The sequence below is a fragment of the Cervus elaphus genome, chromosome 12, assembly GCF_910594005.1.
Source record: "Cervus elaphus chromosome 12, mCerEla1.1, whole genome shotgun sequence".
Classification (NCBI taxonomy): Eukaryota; Metazoa; Chordata; class Mammalia; order Artiodactyla; family Cervidae; genus Cervus; species Cervus elaphus.
Window position 1 is genome coordinate 79,948,722 of NC_057826.1, and position 20,802 is coordinate 79,969,523.

A 20,802-nucleotide genomic window follows, 5' to 3' on the forward strand; every position below is an offset into this window, starting at 1 on the left:
GAGCAGGCAATAAGCAAGTAAACATGTAATATGTCAGGTGGAGATTAGTGTTGGGAAGAAGCATAAAGTAAGGTCAGGGAAAGGGAGGGAAGAGATGTTATTCTATACACAGTAGCCAGGAAAGCCTGGGCAAGGTGACATTTGAGCAATGGCTTGAATGAAATATGGGATCGAGTCATGCGGCAGAAAGTTTTAGGCAGACAGGACAGTATGTGCAAAGGCCCTCGGGAGGAAGCACACGTGTGTTTGAGAAACAGCCTTATCACATTTAGTGCTCACGTTACCATTTTACAGATGAGAAAACAGAGGCTAAAAAATGTAAAGTAAGGTGGATCCCAAGGTAGGAATGAGGTGGACAGGGCACAGAGGAGATTCGGGGGCAGTTAGCCAAAACCTTCCCAGCCCTGCCAGACAGAGAGGCCTGGTGGGCACCTTGAGGCCCCAAACTGCCCCCCTCACCTGTGAGGCAGAACCACAGCACTCCCAGGGCGGGGGCCACACTCACACCCGTGCTGCCCGGTCCGCACAGCATCTTCCCGTGAGGCAGCTGACAGCTGGGCTCTCCGTGATGGAAGGCTGCCCCTGCCTGTGAGGAAGAGGAAGTGAGGCTTCTGTCTCAGCAGGTCCTTACCAAGCCTTCTCTCTCACCTCATCTCCCCTGGACCAGCCTGGTGGAAGGCTGCAGCAGCCCACTGGGAGATTCTCCTTCCCACACCCTACAGGGCTCCCCACTGAGGGATATTTTGAGAGATGCTGGCAGGAGGGAATTGAGTCACTGGGGAGGCTGGATCAGGGGAGACAGGGCAGCAGGCAGTTAGGATCCACCCCTTCTAAGATATTGATAGGCAAACAAAAGATAGGAGAGGCAAGGCCAAGAATAGTCAAGCCTGGCCTGCTCAGGGCAACGCAGGTATGTACACAGATCAGTTTGGCTCAGCTGGTAGAGGAGAATAAGACTTAGAGATTGGCTAAGACATTATTTTGCTGGCAAAGGTCCATATAGTCAAAGCTATGGTTTTTCTAGTAGTCATGTATGGATGTGAGAGTTGGACCATAAAGAAGGCTGAGCACCGAAGAACTGATGCATTTGAATTATGGTGCTGGAGAAGACTCTTGAGAGTCCCTTGGACTGCAAGGAGATCAAACTAGTCAATCCTAAAGGAAATCAGTCCTGAATATTCATTGGAAGGACTAATGCTGAAGCTCCAATACTTTGGCCACCTGATGCTAAGAGCTGACTCATTGGAAAAGACCCTGACGCTGGGAAAGACTGAGGGCGGGAGGAGAAGGGGACGACAGAGGATGAGATGGTTGGACGGCATCACTGACTCGATGGACATGAGTTTGAGCAAACTCCAGGAGACAGTGAAGGACAAGAAAGCCTGGCATGCTATAGTCCATGGGGTTGCAAAGAGTTGGGACACAACTTAGCGGCTGAACAACATAACAAGAGGTCAGAAGCTCATCCTAAAGGCAGCTGGGAGCCACTGAAGGTTCTGGAATAAAAGAAAGGATATAGTCAGAGCTGTGTTTCATAAAGATTACACTGATAGCATCTGCAGGGTAAATGAGAAGAGTTGGACAGACGGGACAAAGCAGGTCTGGGGAAAGTGTCAGCACAGAGGGCAGGGGAGAGAGGGAGGGAGCAGCCAGGGCGGCCATGGTTTGAGCCTAGGGACCAGGTAGAGCATTTGTGGAGGCAGAGAGCAGGGAAGGGTTTGGGGTAGGGTGTGTGTAGTGAAAGGTGGTTGTGCAGGAACTTCCTGGCGAGACTTCTGAAGGCGGCCCGGTGAATGAGCGTGGGGCTCAAGGGAAAGGACATGGTCTAGTTTAACATGCATATACTGAGCGGAAGTGGCCTGTTCTGAGACTGATCCCCGCACCCAGACTGGAATCACGATTGAGTGGGGGTATTTCTGCGACCTCCCAGGTCCAGCCCTGCTCCCAGTCCCTGGCTTCCTCCCACCCCACCCCCAATGCTGTCTGCCTTTTCCCCAGGTCTCACAGCTGCTGCCTGATCGTCACATCCTGACCAAGCCATGTGTCACCAGGGTCGAGTCATGCCATTCAATACAATTTGACAAAAATAGAAAAGGTTTCACATTCCTCAGACCACCCAGGGAGCCAGGCTGCCTGACTTGGTCCCATTTTGCAAGAGGAAAAAAAATTAAAGCCCAGATAAGTGAGGGGACTTCATATTTTTCACAAAGTTGAGAAGGGTTTGCATTCTCCACCCCTGCCACGCCTCCCTGCCCTTCCAGGGGGCGAATGGCATCCGCAGTTGAGTCAGCATCAGTTTCAGTCGCAGGCACCCAGTCTCAACCCTCCCCATCCCAGCCGAGCACCGCCTGCCTCCCCCCCCCACCCCCACCCAGCAGCTGAGCTGCGGGAGTCCCCCTGGCCAAGCCGGGTGCATCCTGCCCCCCCCCCCCACCACCACCACCTCCCAGCTGTCCACAGTGGGGAAGCCCTGAGCAGCCACTTCCTTCCCAGACAGTTCTGGTCCAAACCTGGCGACCTCAAAGCCGTGCCGCCTGCTGAGTCAGCAGCCTCCAAGGTCCATTCATAAAGGCACCCTTGGCAGGCACCACATCCTGCCTGCAAGGGCCACCACAGACCGAAGGGAAATACTGGCAGGCAGTGGCCAGCCATGCCTGACTGTCTGCTGAAGGAATCACAGAGACTAAGGATTAAGGAGCTCTCATTTACCCCAAGACAGAACCAAGGCCTGTCCTTCCTGGGTCTCCCTCACTCTTCCCACTGCTGCCCATGCCTACCATCTCCCATCCTGACCTGGGCGGCCAGCGCTCCTGTGATCCTCCCGTTACCCTCCACTCCGCCCCTGCCCACCCCACACTCTGCGTGTCTCCTCTTAGGACCTGACGCAGGAATCTGCTCATATCCTTCCTCTACAAGGCCCTCACACGGTTCCCCATTTACCACCAGAATAAACGCACACCACTCTGCCTGGCTCTCAAGCCTTTTCTGATGACTGTCTCCTCCATTCATCAAGCTAATTCCTGCTGCTTCTGCTGGGTTTACTTGCCAGGGTTGCTTGGACTGGCTGCCACTTCCTTGAATGTGGGGAGGTCTCCCAATCTAATCAGGTTCCCCAAGGGCTGAGCTGTCCTTCCCTCCTGAGGGAAGGTGAGGATTCCCGGGGGGTAGGGGGAGTGGTCAGTCAGTTCAGTCTCTCAGTCATGTCCGACTCTTTGTGACTCCGTGGACTATAGCACACCAGGCTTCCCTGTCGCATCGAGTCGGTGATGCCATCCAACCATCTCATCCTTTGTCCTCCCCTTCTCCTCCTACCTTCAACCTTTCCAGGGGTTGGATTTGCTCCCTTCAACTCCTTTGCTAGACTCTGGACTCAGGGAAGTTCCTGTCCCATGCATTCCCTGGGGAGAAGCCTTGACAGCCCAGAACCGAGGACAGGGAGAGGCTCCCTCCCCAATAGCTGAGTGAGGGCAGGAGTGGGGAACACATCTCAGAGAGGGTATTGCTAGGCAACAGAAGCATGACCTGCGACCACTGGGACAGACTGGCTGCCCAGCACACAGCAGGTCATGGAGACGCATAGGCCTCAGGCTGCATTCACACTGCCCTGCCCACCTTTTCTACAAAGGGGAATTCTCACCCCCAGGCAGGATGCCCTGGAGTCAGCATGTGCCACCCCTCCCGGTGAGTCACCAGCCGGTTTTCCCTCCTCCTCTTCCTCCATCCTCATCGAGCCCGTCCCAGCCAAATGTGGGAATTCCAAGGAGCCCTGGCAGGAAAGCCACAGGGTGGCTTTCTCAGAGAAGCAGGAGGAAGGGGCCCAGGCCACCCGAGGCCTGAGGTACAGTAAGTGCATCCAACCCCAGCAGAGGTGGAGCCACAAGGAACCTCCCCAGAGTGACCTCCAAAAAGCCAAAACCAAAAATCAAGGGCGGAGGTGGGCTCTATACCACGATGCCCTGGCTCTGGGGACGTCTCAGGGGAACTCCTTGCCCCTACCATGACCACCAGCAGCACCCCATTTTCTCTTAACCCCCCTGCCTCTTCGCAACCCTTGCAGGGGCTGCTTGGACAACACCTCCCCCAGAAGGCAAGAAGGATCAAGTCATAGAACTAGTGTCAATCTTTGCTAACCAGCACTGGATAGAAGAGTAGAGAATAGCTTCTGAAAACAGCAGTTAAGTCCCTGGATCCAGGTCTGCCTGAAGCAAGCTGCCTACCTAGACTGCCCAGATACTTGAGCCAATTTTTTTTTTTCTCAAGCTAGTTTGAGCTAAATTTCTCTTACCTGCAACTGGAGGTTGTTCTTGTCATTGTTTAGTCACTAAGCCATGTCCAACTCTTTGTGACCCTACATACTATAGCCTGCCAGGCTCCTCTGTCCATGGGATTCTCCAGTCAAGAATACTAGAGTGGGTATTCCTTCTCCAGGGGACCTTCCCAACCCAGGGATCGACCCCATATCTTCTGCTTGGCAGGCAGATTCTTTACCACTGAGCCACCTGGGAAGCCCTCCTTGAATATATATTCCTGTATTTAGTTATTCACTCAACTATTCATTGAGTGCCTGGTAGGCAGGCACTGGGGACAGAGAGAGGACCAAGCTGTGTCTGTCCTCAAGGAGCCTGAGTTCCAATGCATAGAAATCACTGCAGTTCAGTACAGAGTACTATTTAAGATAATTGAGAGCTATTTGGAGGCACATGATAACCCTAAGAGTGAGTCCTGACAATCGATGAGCAGCTCCCCAGGTAATTCAGTTCAGTTGCTCAGTCGTGTCCGACTCTTTGCGACCCCATGGACTGCAGCACACCAGGCCTCCCTGTCCATCACCAACTCCCGGACTTTACTCAAATGCCTGTCCACTGAGTCAGTGATGTCATCCAACCATCTCATCATCCCCTACTCCTCCCACCTTCAATCTTTCCCAGCATCAGGGTCTTTTCAAATGAGTCAGCTCTTCGTATCAGGGGCCAAAGTATTGGAGTTTCAGCTTCAACATAAGTCCTTCAAATGAATATTTAGGACTGATTTCCTTTAGGATGGGCTGGTTGGATCTCCTTGCAGTCCAAGGGACTCTCAAGAGTCTTCTCCAACACCTCAGTTTAAAAGCATCAGTTCTTCGGCGCTCAGCTTTCTTTATAGTCCAACTCTAACATCCATACACGACTACTGGAAATTCCATAGCTTTGACTAGATGGACCTTTGTTGGCAAAGTAATGTCTCTGCTTTTTAATATGCTATCTAGGTTGGTCAAAACTTTTCTTCCAAGCAGCAAGTGTCTTTTAATTTCATGGCTGCAGTCACCATCTGCAGTGATTTCGGAGCCCAAAAAAATACAGTCTGCCACTGTTTCCACTGTTTCTCCACCTATTTGCCATGAAGTGATGGGACTGGATGCCATGATCTTTGTTTTCTGAATGTTGAGCCTTAAGCCAACTTTTTCACTCTTCTCTTTCACTTTCATCAAGAGGCTGTTTTGTTCTTCGCTTTCTGCCATAAGGGTGGTATCATCTGCATATCTGAGGTTATTGATATTTCTCCTGGCAATCTTGATTCCAGCTTGTGCTTCATCCAGCCCAGCATTTCTCATGATGTACTCTGCATATAAGGTAAATAAGCAGGGTGACAATATATAGCCTTGACGTACTCCTTTTCCTATTTGGAACCAGTCTGTTGTTCCCTGTCCAGTTCTAACTGTTGCTTCCTGACCTGCATACAGGTTTCTCAAGAGGCAGGTCAGGTGGTGTGGTATTCCCATCTCTTGAAGAATTTTCCAGAGTTTATTGTGATCCACACAGTCAAAGGCTTTGGCATAGTTAATAAAGAAGAAATAGATGTTTTTCTGGAACTCTCTTGCTTTTTCAATGATCCAACAGATGTTGGCAATTTGATCTCTGGTTCCTATGCCTTTTCTAAATCCAGCTTGAACATCTGCAAGTTCATGGTTCATGTACTGTTGAAGCCTGGCTTGAAGAATTTTGAGCATTACTTTACTAGAGTGCAATTCTGCGGTAGTTTGAACATTCTTTGGCATTGCCTTTCTTTGGGATTGGAATGAAAACTGACCTTTCCCAGTCCTGTGGCCACTGCTGAGTTTTCCAAATTTGCTGGCATGTTGAGTGCAGCACTTTCATAACATCATCTTTTAGGATTTGAAATAGCTCAACTGGAATTCCATCACCTCCACTACCTTTGGTCATAGTGATGCTTCCTAAGGCCCACTTGACTTCGCATTCCAGGATGTCTGGCTCTAGGTGAGTGATCACACCGTCGTGATTATCTGGGTCGTGAAGATCTTTTTTGTACAGTTCTTCTGTGTATTCTTGCCACCTCTTCTTAATATCTTCTGCTTCTGTTAGGTCCATACCATTTCTGTCCTTTATTGAGCCCATCTTTGCATGAAATGTTCCCTTGGTATCTCTAATTTTCCTGAAGAGATCTCTAGTCTTTCCCATTCTATTGTTTTCCTCTGTTCCTTTGCACTGATCACTGAGGAAGGCTTTCTTTTCTTTCCTTGCTATCCTTTGGAACTCTGCATTCAAATGGGTATATCTTTCCTTTTCTCCTTTGCTTTTTGCTTCTCTTCTTTTCACAGCTATTTGTAAGGCCTCCTCAGACAGCCATTTTGCTTCTTTGCATTTCTTTTTCTTGGGGATGGTCTTGCTTCCTGTCTGCTGTACAGTGTCATGAACCTCTGTCCATATTTCATCAGGCACTCTATCAAATCTGGTCCCTTAAATCTATTTCTCACTTTTACTGCATAATCATTAGGGATTTGATTTAGGTCATACCTGAATGGTCTAGTGGTTTTCCCTACTTTCTTTAAGTCTGAATTTGGCCTGTCCTAGCCTGTCCCCAGGCAGACAGGCTAGCAAAGGTGGTCTCTCCCTAGCCCCAAGAGTCCTGGCCTCCTGGCACTGCTTTTCTGACTCTCAGACAGATCTCTTTGAAATAGTAAATAGTGAGCCCAAAGTTTGGTTCTAGTCCCAGTCCTGGCACTTTGCTGGGCAGTCTTTATAGGTGACTTCCCCTCTCTGAGATCAGTGTTGCCATCTATGAAAGAAGGGCTTTGAAAAAAAGTGAAAGTCACTCAGTCATGTCCAACTCTTTGGGACTCCATGGACTGTAGCCCACCAGGTTCCTCTGTCCATGGAATTTTCCAGGCAAGAATAGTAGAGTGGGTTGCCATTCCCTTCTCCAGGGGGTCTTCCTGACCCAGGGATCAAATCTGGGTATCCTGCATTGCAGGCAGTTTCTTTACAGTCTGAGCCACCAGGGAAGCCTGAAAAAAGAGCTTTACTGGATGCTGATGGAACTTCATTAGTATGTTAAGCCTTCATGTACTATATCCTTAAGGTCTAGCCAGTTAGCTGCCATGTAGGTCACATTGAAATGTATAAAATGACTGTGGCAGAAACCACTAGTGTTCCCCTTACATCTAGTTTCCTCCTTTTCTGTAGAATATTAATATTTTGTTAGGTACAGAGCTATTTAGCTAAAGACTACAGATACCAGCCTGCCTTGCAGCAGGGAATGGCCATGTGACCATTTTCTGGCTAATAGGATGTAGGAGGAACTGATGTATACAACTTCTGGGTCATGCCTTTAAAGAGGAGCATGCCCTCTCTCTTCTCCTCCCCCTTCCTACTGCCTAGAACACAGATGTGGTGAGCCATAGAGGACCATGCTGCCAAAGGCAACACCCTGGGGACTGCAGAGCAGCAAGACAGAAGGCCCCTGGGGGGCTGCAGCGTCAGCCCTGGACATACCCGGACTGTCCCATGGGTGAGAATAAGCATCTCTTCTAGCCTCACCATTATTTCAGGTCTTTCTCACAGCATCCAAAGTGACTAATTTAGGGACCCATCCCTTCCTTCCTCTCCCGCCTTCTCTTCTCCCTCTTCCCACCCCATGAAAATTGCTACTGCTCAGAACAGCAAGAGGAAACCACATCTAAGATAGGTATTTCAAAATGTGAACTGAACACTATCTCATTAGGTTCACTTAATGATACCTGGACCCAGCTTAGGAGCTATTTCAAGGGTAGTCATGACTTGTCTTGGGGATTGCATGTATGGTTGGGGTGGAAAGAGCCAAGGATGTACGGAAGGTTTCAACCATTGAGCGTGTGTGTCACACATAGAAGATGGGGAGACCTGGAAATGATGGGGGAGGAGAATTCCAACTGGGCTTGAGCCGTGGATGGATCATCCATGAGAAAAAGTGTGATAGATTTCTAGTCACACAGAGCTGGAGCTCAGAACAGGATGAGGGAGCTGCTCTTGGAAGCCAAAGCTGGGATCACTGAGTAGATAATGGAATGAGAAGAGGCCCCTGAACAAATTCTGAAGAAGCTGCAGAAGTTAAGAACAGAACAGGGAAGCTTTATCTGGCCATTCCTACAACGTCCCCCCGGAGATGGGTACCCACTACCTCCCAAAGAAGTCCACCACCTTTTGGGCAGCTCTCATTGATGTAAAGCTCTACCTTTTATTGAGATAAAATCTGTCAGCCCATATAATTCCTCATTTGACCCCTTGGACCACAGAGAACATGTCCGCCCCCTCCCTTATAACAGCCCTGCAAGTCTTGGATCTTCCTCTCCTGGTAGAGGTCATATTGGGCAGCCAGCCACTTTTTTCACTAAAATAACCCAAAATAATAGACTGTCAAATCTTTGACCAATGACCAGAGTCATTTGCTCACATTGCTATGGGTCCATGGCTCTGCCATCCTCCTCTGAAAGATTCCGGGGGAGATTTACAGGATGTTTCATTTATTACTATTATATTTCATCCAGTTAAGCTAAGTCTATCACTCCAAGTGCCATGATCTTTTTTTTTTTAATTATGGCAAAATACACATAACATGAAGTTTACCATTTTGCCTTTTTTTTTTTTTGCCGCACCCCTCAACTCATAGGATTAGTTCCCCGACCAGGGATTGAACCTGGGACCTTAGCAGTGAGAGCACATAGTCCTAACCACTGGACCTACAGAGAATTCCCATTTTAATCATTTTTAAGCGTACAATTTGGTGGCATTAAGTGCAAACACAGTGTTTTATAACCATGCAATGATCTTTTGAATTACTGTTTTGACAGTACCTGGTGCATAGGAGTGCTCAATAATTTTTTGATGGATGAAGAAAAAAACAGATGGATGTTACCTAAAAAGGTTACCCTCTTCTCCTTACTTTATTCCTTGTGTCATCAAGGTCCTCTGGGAGAGGACAGAATCAGGAGAGCCCTATAGCACTAGGGTCTGCCCCTGAATGTCTGTCCCACTGTTCAAGGTTCTGGGATCCCAATTCTTCCTACTTGTGCTGCCACTCAGCCAGCTGCCCAGTTATCTCATCCCCAGAGTACCACTACTTCTGGTGGGGGACCGACCACATGGGGAAAAACCAGAAAAGAAAAAAAGGCTCAACTGAAGAAGGTGGACTCTTCCTCAAGTGCTCAATTGATTATTAGTTCCAGGGTTTTGTCAAGATTAAGTCACCAATCTGTTCTTCCTGTAATCTACTTTATTCCCCATAAAACTGGTTATTTGCCCACCTTAGGTCTTTGAGCAGTCATTTATCTGTTTATACAACAGACAGATGCAGGTTTATAGCAGGTATTATGGGAATGGGGGGTCAAGCAGTTCATGGAGGAATGGGGAGGCTTAGTCGAGACCTCATAAAGGAGGAAACATTTCAGCTATCTGGGGGAGAGGGGCAGCACCAGCAAAGTCATGGAAGAGCAGGCACCTCCTGTAGACTCTGGGAAGATGGGATTCCGAGGAGAGGCTGTCAAGAGATGAGGCAAGGGAGGTGGCTAGGGGTTGGTTGCTGTTCAGTCATGGACTGCAGCACTCCAGGCTTCCCTGCCCTTCCCTATGTTCCAGAGCTTGCTCAAACTCATTCCATTGAATCAATGATGCCATCCAACCATCTCATCCTCTGTTGCCCTCTTCTTCTCCTGCCCTCAATCTTTGAAGGAAGGAAGAGAGGGGAAAAGACCAGTGAGTGGGCTGGGGACCCATTTTGGAAGCTTAAATGATTGCAAAATCCAACCATCTCATCCTGTGTCATCCCCTTCTCCTCCTGCCCTCAATTTTTCCCAGCATCAGGGTCTTTTCTAATGAGTCAGCTCTTTACATCAGGTGGCCAAAGTATTGGAGCTTCAGCTTTAGCATCAGTCCTTCCAATGAATATTCAGAACTGATTTTCTTTAGGATTGACTGCTTTGATCTCTTTGCAATCCAAAGGACTCTCAAGAGTCTTCTCCAACACCACAGTTCAAAAGCATCAACTCTTTGGTGCTCAGCCTTCCTTCTGGTCAGTTAGGGGTCCTGGATTGATTCTGTACACAGTGGGAAACTGTGAAATGCTGTGACCCACACCTTCCCCACCTCCATCCAATCCCTGCTGTCTTTCCCAGTTGTCCTGAAATATCCCTGATAGCTTCTCTGAGATCTCATCTCCAGGTTCATGCAGCACCAGGACAGGCAGTCTCAGGAGCCAGAAGACAAACCCATTAAAGCAGATTATCACCTCCCCTCCTGGCCTGAACTCTGGTTCCTTCCTAACAGCTTCCCTTCCTTTCCTTGATACAGAAGCAAAATAGATGCTGCGCAGACCTTCTCTGCCTTCACTAGACATTTTGCTCCACGTCCTTTATTCTAGAGTGCCCCTCTCTCATTCTAGGCTGGATCATTGTGATAACAGGGCTCCAATTTCCTGTGGGGAACCCACTCCATATGGTGCTGGTAGGGCTGACTCCCAGCCTCAGGCCTCAGCTCTGGCTCCTTGGAGAACCCCTGCCCTGCCCCCACTCACTGACCGGCTTGGAAATGAGCCTGTGCGCCCAGCCACACCCAATCAGAGAATTCCCAGGGCTTTGCTGCTGGCACTCTCAGAAAGCACTCTTTCCTGCTGAGGTGGCTAAGGAGGACGTGGTCTGGGGCTGTGGGCAATGAATCTCTCAGCTAGCAACAATCTAAAGAATTGATCCAAACAAATACACAGAGGCAGAGGTGAACACAGGAGGGATACAGAGCCCTGAACACAACATTTAAGTCCCTATGCCTGAAGCAAGCTGTAACACCTACACTGCCCAGACACATGAGTAATCTTCTTTTTCCCCTTGAGCCAGTTTGAGCTAGGTTTCTATTATCATAACTGAAGGAGTCCTTGACTATACATTTGTTTGTGTATTTAGTTATTTGCTGAACTATTCATGGAGTGCCTGTACGTAGGCAGTGAAGGCAGAGAGAGGACTAAGTTATGTCTGTCTCAAGGAGCCTGAGTTCCAATAGGGAGATGCATAGAAATCACTGAAGTTCAGTACACGGTACTGTTTTAAGATACACTGAGGACCAGCTGGTGGTACCTTAGAGACATGATAACCCGCTAAAGTGAACCCTGAACACTGACCTGAAGCTCCCCAGGTGGTCAGGGCCAGCACAGGAGGTCATGTTTGGATTTTGTTTGTAGGTGATGAGAAAGGGTTTTGAGTAGAGAAGTAACATTGTTGCCATAGGTGGGCCAACCTTTGATTAGCTGATCCATATGTAATGGTAACCTTGCTGAGGATGTTTGAATTTTAAAGGATGACATTTTAAAAGGGCAATGGTTTACTCAAAATAAGAGCTAATGGTGGGATTTCGCACATCAGAGAGTTTTTTTTCTAGATTGTGTCCTCCTAGAGATGCTCAAAATACCCTGCTCCGCCTGTGTGTGTGGACCTACTGCTGGTTCTGGATGTAAAATTGAGTCAGGCAAGGGTCCGCAAATTTCTTCTGTGATGGTCCAGATAGTGAACATTTTAGGCTTTGCAGGCCTTCCCATATCTGTCACAATGGCTCAGCTCTGCCTTTACCACAGGAAAGCAGCCAGGGACAGTGTGAGGGACAGAATGAGCTGAGCTGTATTCCAATAGAACTTTATTTATGGACACTCGGAATTGAATTGAGTATAATTTTCAGGAATCACATGATTTTTTTGGTCAACCGTTCTTAGCTTCTAGATGATACAAAAACAAGCAGCAGAAGACTTGGCCCAGGGGCTGGTCAGTATAGACTGGTTTACAGAAACACTAACTCCATTCTCAAACACAGCAGCAGCAAAAATGGAAAACAATTGGAAATGGGTACATTAATTATGGTGCATCTGTATAATGGAATAGCATACAGCCTTTCAAAAGAACCTCTACTAACATGGAAATAAGTCCATGTGGGTCACTGAATAAAGTATATTATATATTGGGAGTTATGTGACCTAATTTCTGTATTAATGCATGGTCCCATGGTCCCAGATCTAGTCATCTACCTCTCTCTCCATCTCCTATATTTCAGTGCAGGCCCTTCCTTCTCTGGCACTGAACCCCCGGGGGCTTGCTCCTAGACCCTCTCCTTAATTCTTTCTACTATTTTTTTTTCCTAGATGATTTCATCCACTCCCATGGCTTTAAATATCATTTATATGCTGACAACTCCCAAATTTACCTCTCCAAGTCCACACCTCTTATCTGAGCTCCAAAATTAAGCCCAACTGTCTCCTAAACATGTCTGTTCCAATGACTCACAGGCACCTCTCTTTTAACATGTCCCTCTTCAATCTCTTGATTCCTGCCCCAAACCTGTTCCTCCCCAGCCCTTCCCACTTCGTAAAGGCATCATCCTCCACCGCCTCTGATCAAGTCAGAACCCTGATTTCTCTTATCCTTACAGTTCATCACCAAGAACTGCCATCCCAAACACCCAAATATATCTCAGGGATCTGCAGACTACAGCCTCAGCCCCAAATTCAGCTCACCAGCAGCTTTTGTTCAGCTTACCAGTTAAGACAGGGTTTACCTTTTTACATGGTTAGAAAATTAAAAGAAGAATTCTTCATAACACATGAAAATCATATGAAATTCAAATTTCAATGTCTGTAAATCAAGTTTCATCAGCACACAGCCACCCTCCATTCATTTACACGTTATCTCTGACTGCTTTCCCATCATAGCAGTAGAACTGAGTAGTTGTAATAATCACAAAGCCTAAACAATTTACTTTCTGATCCTTTAGAGAAAAAGCTTGTCAACCCAATGTATTTTTACTCTCTCTATTCCCCTCTACCTTGGCTTCTCTCTCTGGTCTGCCAAGCTGCCATCATCTCTTGCCTGCATGGCTACAAAATGTACCTCTCCACTTTCTCTCTTGTCCCCCAACCCAGCTCTATACTCTCATCTAGACTTCTGCACAGCAACCAGAAAAACAGCTATAAAAACAAAAGGGCACCACATCATCACTTTCAATATCTAATCAGCCTACAGGGTCTTGCCTGGTTCAGCCCTGCCCACCTCCCCATTCACCCCTCATCAGAGCTCTTACAACGAGACCCTGTTCCCTTCCTCACAGGGTCTCTGCAAGCACAGTTCCTTCTTCCTGGATGACATCCTGAGGTTCACCTTGCAGAAAAGCTGGGTTGGGGGTTTGCCATTCTATCGATGTCCCTGCTATGCATTGCTGTTTACCATGTGTCACACTGAGACCTCCCTGAGCAGGAACCATGTCTGCTTTATTTATTAGATCCTTTATACTATTGGATCCTTAATTCTAGCTAAGGTTTGGCACATAATGAGTGTTCAAAGCACTGCTCAATGAATGAATGAATGCCTGTGTGTTTAGATAGAGAGAGAGATGGATGGATGAATGTTTGTATAGAAAAAGGGTCTGAAAAAAAAAAGAAAAAGGGTCTGGAAGCATGATAGTGAACCCAACCCTGGAGCATGGGGATGAAGATAAGCATCTACTTCCACCTTCTAGTTACTTTGATACACTTCTGCTGCTTTGACAACAAGCATCTAATGCTTTTATTCATTAACAAATGAAAAAGGAAAATAGCAACATCGAAGATTTATGTTTATGTGGGCTTTAGACCAGGCTCTATCACTCACTTGCTCCACCCCATTGCCTCTCAGGGTCTTCATCTCCCTAACCCTCAGAGGAAGGTCCTGGCCCCCTTCCTGTGCTATGGCCACCACCACATGCTGGGCTGGTGTGGCACAAGAAGCCTCATGGACAGAGTGAGCCCTGGCATTTTAGAAGATGTCTCTGGAGTTGGAGACACAGCTTCAAATCCAGACTCGGCCACTTCCTAGACATGTGACCCTGGGAAAACATCCTCTCTGAGCCTCAGCTGGCTCATATGTGAAACAGGAATCTAAACTCTGCCTTCATAAGATGATTATGGGATTCCACTGAGAAAAATTATCTAAAAAAACCTGACCTAATATTAATAGTATAGGTGTTCCACAACTGGGTGTGAGCCTGCAGAAAGAGTTTAGGGGATCTCCAGATTTGCCTAGGAACCCTGATGGCCTTCCTTTTTCCTGATAATGAGTTAGTTTGGGCCTTTTGTGTTCAAGGCTGTCCGCTGGGCACTGCTCCCCAGCCCCGTGATCCTACCCAAGAGAAGAAATCAATTCTTCCTCTCAAAGTGATTTCTGTGTGAGTCAAAACAGCAGTGTGTCATCAGCGCCAGCCCAGCAGAGTGGGGCCAAGGTTTTCTTGGCATCTGCGATCTGCTTCCCTTATGGATTTAGGAAGAACAAGGAAGAGGAAAAACAGGACAGAGCAGAGTACCCAGCTTCCCCAAGCCAGACCATCCCCATCGAGGCCCCCTCTCCACACTGAAGTCAAGGCCTGAGACCCGGAAGAGGCAAAACCAGAGAGAAGGAAGACGGCTCAGTGGGTTCAAGAATATAGTGACTTTTGTCACAACAGCTGGCCTCCTTCTCACACCCTCTTCTGGCTAAGAAGCCACCACAAAATGAGTCTGCGTCTTCCAGGGTTCAACAGCCACTTGACAAGGCAGCGTGACACCAACTCAGAACTGGAAGTGTGTGCAGAGGCCACACACACACACACACACACACACACACACACACACACACACACACACACACACACACACACACACACACACACACACACACACACACACACACACACACACACACACACACACACACACACACACACACACACACACACACACACACACCCCCATCAGAAACACGGAACCTTGAGAAAAGGTGACGGCTGCACTTAGCTCAGAAGAGGTCTGGCCAGAAGGCAGGAGTTGAAGGAGGAGAGTGGAGAGAGGATGGGAAGGCCTGAGACAACATAAGACCAAGTTGGAGGGCGGATCCCAGGTCCTGTCCTGGCAGGCCCGTGCCACACACATCTGTATTCACTCAACCTCTGCTGAGTCCTGCTGAGTGCCCACCCAGATGTGTCTGGAAATTTCATCCCTCCCAGAAACCTTTCTAGACTTCACTCATGGAAGGGCCCACTTACTCCAGATGTGTTTTACCAAACACTCCCTGCCCTGACAGTCTTCAGGTTTCTACCCTGAAAGAGGTTTGCCCTGGCAGAACAATGCTGCAGACCCCTCTCCACCTAAGCACCAGCCCCTCTGGATCTCCAGGGGTTCCTCCTCCGGAGTATAGCAGGCTCCACCTAGCCTCAGAGCTGGAAGGCCTCTTGGAGCACCTGTTCAGTGCCCACTTCCATGCCCACCATACAGAGGGGAGTCTGAGCCTAGGGAACAAGGTGCAGACTGCCGGGGGGCCCATGCTCAGTCATCAGTCACATCAGAGGTGACTAAGAGCCAGCTTACAGGTGCCCCTGGGCCTCAATTCCTCATCTGTGAAACATCATCATCGGGCTCTCTTGCCTGCCTCATCATACAGCTTAGGCTCAGGTTCAGCAGGCAAGCCTAGGTTCAGACTCTGACTCTAAAGGCTGGCTAGACACATGATCAAGTATAAATGACTTCACCTCTTTGAGATTTGATTCTATCTCATTAAAAGGGGAAAACAATGACTACCCCACAGAGCTGCTGTAGGGATAAAATAAGAGGACATACAGAAAGGATTTAAAGCACCCAAACAGTGGTTAAGGATCATGACTACTTTTGTTATTATTGCCACGGGCATGGGGAGAAGGCCTCCTGAATCCTCTGCACTGAGCCTCCCTTGTCAGGCTATATGTACAGATCCCTAGGAACATTATTCTTTCTCTGACCCCCTCTGCACCTGGGACTCCACTAGCACCCCAGCTCCAAAGCAGCAAATCACAATTCGGCTCCATCTCTGTGTCTGGCTCATCCCTGTTGATCCTCTCCCCCTTCCTCCTCCAGGACACAGCCCCCATGCTGCTACACACCCCTTTGTACAAGGCCTCCACACATTTCAGTATCTCTCCCATGGGAGGTCTAGTTCCTGGGGAGCCTACATTGACTTTAGGTTACCTGGAAGTCCTGCCTCCCAGAAGTAGTATCTCTCCCTGCTCCAAGGCTCCCCCCAAAAATGTTTCTCAATCCCCACTCCCAGCAATTCCCTCCAACATTACCTCCCTAAGTCTTGGGAAGACCAAAGGCCCAAAGGCATTAGGGGTGTGGAGGAAGCATCCATTCTTGGGAGAATGAGGGAGAATGGGGGCAGCTGGCTGGAAGCACTGGTCAGAACTGAGAGGGACTCCTGGAAGGCACTAGTGTGCTGAGGACCAGGCCTCTGGAACAGTAAGAACTCTTAACAGTGGTTCCAGCTGGGCTGCAAGGACACTAGTCTGGGACACCCAGGTCAGGTCTGCCATCTCCCCAGTTCCCCAGATGAATCCTCTCTGCCTTGCACACCTTGCTAGGGACCCTTAGCACATCTTACCAGGTTCCAACTAAGTCTGCCTCCAGAGTGGCAGAAAGAGCCAGCTCCTGGAGGAGACAGCAACCCAGCCTCAGCATTTGCCAGCTGCATGTTTTGGGGCATGTGATTTCCCTTTTCCGGGCCTCAGTTTACCCATATGTACAATGGAGCTAATGATTCCCTACCTCACAGGACAGCTATGATGATGAAATGAGACGATTTCTATTAAGCATCCAGCACAGCCCCACCTCCCAAAACCTGAAAACCCACTGCTCCTATCTAGAACCTCATCCCGCAGGGGTGGCAGAACTGGGGGTGGCAGGCGAAAGTTACATCAAGCACATGTAGCCCTCTCTCAGATGTGTGATCCATTCTGGCCAACGAGACCAAAGGAAATTTCTCCAAGATCACCAGTTCCCACCCTCTGGCCCTCCTTTAGGCCCTGACTGCCTTCCCTCTTTTGCTGGTGGACCTCCCTGTCATTCCTGCCCTAGGGGTGTGGGAAATGGACAGCAGTGGAAGTGGCCACCCACTCAGAGGATAAGCTCATGGGCAGTGACATCATCCTGCCTGCCCTTCTTCCTCCTCCCCTGACCCCATGACTCACAGCCACCGCTCAGGCCCTGTGTGGTGGTCATCTCAGAGGTCGCTTGGACTTGGGTCATTTTTCCTCACATAGCACAAATCCAGCCAAGAAGTGGCAAACAACAGGCCAGACACTTGTTCTACAATACTTTCTGAGTGCTGTGGCATCCCAACTTCCGGCTCTGTGATCATACTCAGTCTCTGATCCTGAACAGTACTGCTCAGCTCAGCACCACACCCAAATCCTACACCAAAGAATGAAGACTGACGACTCCAGAGCTTTAAAGTTTAAGGATAGAGGCATTCCCACAGGACCGTTCAAAACTCAACTTCAGCAGAGTAAGGACACAGCCTCCACAGAAGGGACAACACTTCTACCACTGTCCTTTCCACAGACATTCCAGCTCCTGACCCAGCTGTCAGGTACCTGAGCATCTCAGTCAGCTAGGCAACCTGCTTCCATCAGGTGCCTGGGCAGAGGTGCAGAGGGCCAAGGACAGGAAGGAAAATCGGTCTTCAATTCCCAAAACCCCTTCTCATCCTCAGTCCTGTTTTAATGTAGGCTTCCCATCTCTTGGGCTTTCCTGGTAGCTCAGTCGGTAAAAAATCTGCCTGTAGTGCAGGAGACCCAGGTTCAATCTCTGGGTCAGGAAGATTCCCTGGAGAAGGAAATGGCAAACCATTCTAGTATCCTTGCCTGGAAAATCCCATGGACAGAGGAGCCTGGTGGGCTGTGGTCCATGGGGTTGCAAAGTCGGGCACAACTGAGCGACTAACACTCCCATCTCTAACAAGCTGGATGGTCCGATTTCTTGCAACACAGGAGTCTGGAATACATTGGAAAGCTCACTGAAAGCAGGCAGGAGAAACCACCAGTGATGTCATTGAAGAGAGAAAAGAACTCCAAGATCAGTCATGGGACCAATACAAGCATCTCTGAAGCCACTTAATGCAACTCTCACTCCCCTATGAGTCCCCTTAGTGCAAAAATGGATGTTCACAGCGCTGACCTGAGGTCATGAAGGAAAATGTCGCTGACATCAGGAGGTCAGACTGTGACGTGCATAATACAGGGCAGAAAGATTTCCATGATCAATGATTAACATAAGTATTCACTTTTAATATCAGGAACTCTAGATATCAGAAAAATACACTCACCCAAATTATTCCCATTTCCAAAAGAGCTGGAAATATAAGCCACCACTCATACCCACAGCCTCAGAGCTCTGCCACTCAGATCAGACTAACCAACTGGACATGTTTAGAGTTCAATTTCAAGTTTAGACTTCAGTTTCCCTCAGTCTCCAAAAGCACCCACCTGTGTGCAGACCCCCAAATTACAGGAAGGCTGCACAGCTTCAGATTTCCTAGGAACTTCTGGGAGGCAAGAGGGAGTCAGAGAAGAGGCTGAACTAAATAAAGAACTCTCTTAAAAACAGAACAGCTTCATTACTTTCTAATATAGAAGCAAATTGCTAAAGACAGGCATGTAAGAAAAAGACCTAGGGCCTTCATTTAATGATGAAATCAGACTCATTTATAATTATCTACATCCAATTTGAACCTAAGTAGTTTTTCTCAATTAAGTCAAACAAACCCTCTCAACTCTCCAATGGGTCTTGCTTTCCTATTTGCTTAATGTTTTCCTCAATGATAGATCCCATATCTGAGTCATCCATCACGCATTTCTCATTAGGCTAGGTTTGGCTTAGAAATAAATCCCCTTTCTGGCAGTTCACTGCCTTAGGCCCCCGAACCTGCCAATTCGCTAGCTAAGCAGCAACCGAGGACTTGGACCTCCACCCTGGGTCCCCACCTTCCCTCCACCACATCTTCCACCTCCTCTCCATCCCACCCCACCCATCATCTCCCTGAGATTTCCCAAGCCCCCAAATGCCCCATCCCTGCTCCCTGTGTTCTGCCCCCTACCCACACACCTATGCATCCCTTCACCCAGGCCAGCCATCCCTGTCTGTCCTTCTCTGAATCTGTCTCCCTCATGTCCACTGCTACCCATGGAAGTCTCCAGTCGCCCACTCCATTTCTCTGGGCCAAGAAGAATGCCGCCCCCCTCCCCTATCCAACCCTTGGCCCTCCTCTCCCTGGCAGCTCCCCCTCCTCAGAGCTGGCGGTCAGGTCACGTTGTTTTCCTCTGCAGGGCCCCGGGAGACTCCGCTTCACTCCTAGCTCCAGATAGCGGCTTTCCAGATAGTGAAGCTTTCCAGAATCATCAACACAATGACAGATCTGCCTCGGTTCCCCTGCACACCCAGGGCCTCCGCGGTCACCCTGGGCGGCCACCCGCCCAGCCTCCTCCTCGAGCGGATTCCCGGGTGAAGGCAGGTCCCACAGTGCTCAGGCCCCACCGGCCAGGGGAAGGGGAGGCAGGGCTGGGGGCGGGATTGGATTCTGGCAGCCCCAGCCGCCTCCGGGCCCCAGATCCCGGGTCCAACGTGCTCCCGGCGCCGCGGCCAGCCCCGGCAGGGGGAGAGGGCTGGGGCGGGGGCGCCCTGCGAGGGAGGGGGCTCACCGCCCGCCCCAGCAGTCCTGCAGCAGGCCCGCTGCCCGACGGCCCGGGGCTGGACTCGGCCGCAGACAAAGGCCGCCCCGACCAGCGCCGGGCCCGCCACGCAAGCACTCACCGCGCCGCGCCGACTCCCGGGACTCGGGGACGCGGCGGAGCGCTGCCGAGTTGCAGCCGCCGCCGCCGCGAGGCCGGGCCCGAATGGGGGCCGGGGGCGGCCTCGGGAGTCCGAGGGGCGGGGCGGGCTGGAGGAAGCCGCGGGCCCGGAAAGGCGGCCCGGGTGCGCCCCAGAGGCCGGATTGGCCCCGCGGCCGCAGTTTAGGGCCGAGGCCGGAGCCCGCCCGCTGGGCAGGGCACCGGCCGGGACCCGCCCCTGCCCTGGGTCCAGACCCACGCGGGCGCGCTGGTAAAGGGGTGCTGGTCTGATCCCCGCCCATCCCCCACCGTGACCCACCCTCCCAAGATCCGCAGTTTATTTTCTGCTAGGGGGAATAGCTGGATGGTCATCGACCACCCTGGATCCGGCTCCAGGCCGCTGGCTGCAGAGCCAGAGCTCGGATCTGGCTGTCTGACTCCCCAGTCCAGTGTTCTCCTCTGGCACCAGACTGGTACCGCGGCCTGGAAAGGGTTAATTCGACTGTGAGGCATTAAGAGCGGCAGGGAGCTCTCTATAAATACAGTGTGTCGTGGGCGCCTGAGCCAACCGCAGGGTAATTTCCACTGAGCTGGTTTTCCTTTTTTCCTTCCACCCACGGCCACCAGGCTGGCCCTGCCCCCAGCCCCATGCCAGGCTAGTGGCCACCCCAGGCTCCCAAAGGTGGGACAGCTCTGACTGCCCCCTACCCTGATCTGGGGCTCTGTCTTTCTAGGACTCAACTCCAGCCTGGGAGGAGATGGGGCTGGGTCAGGCTTGGATCTCCAGCCTGCAGGGTGATAGGGGGTCAGGCCTTTGCCTTGGCACATCCCACCCCTGCACCTGTTCTCTGACCTGTTCTCCATCAGTTACAGACAGTAA

At 49.9% G+C, this 20,802-nt stretch overlaps 1 protein-coding gene across 1 annotated transcript in view; it reads right to left on the reverse strand.

Annotated features, from left to right (window-relative positions):
- CD276 (CD276 molecule) overlaps positions 1-20,236 on the reverse strand; it is a 33,020-nt gene extending 12,784 nt beyond the window's left edge. The window contains exons 1-2 of the mRNA XM_043919637.1: positions 19,906-20,236; positions 460-586 (exon numbers count right to left, since the gene is read on the reverse strand). Of these exons, the coding sequence (XP_043775572.1) occupies positions 460-532 (73 nt within the window). The 5' untranslated portion in view covers positions 533-586; positions 19,906-20,236. The remainder of the gene's footprint in view (positions 1-459; positions 587-19,905) is intronic.
- Between the last annotated feature and the right edge of the window lie 566 nt (positions 20,237-20,802).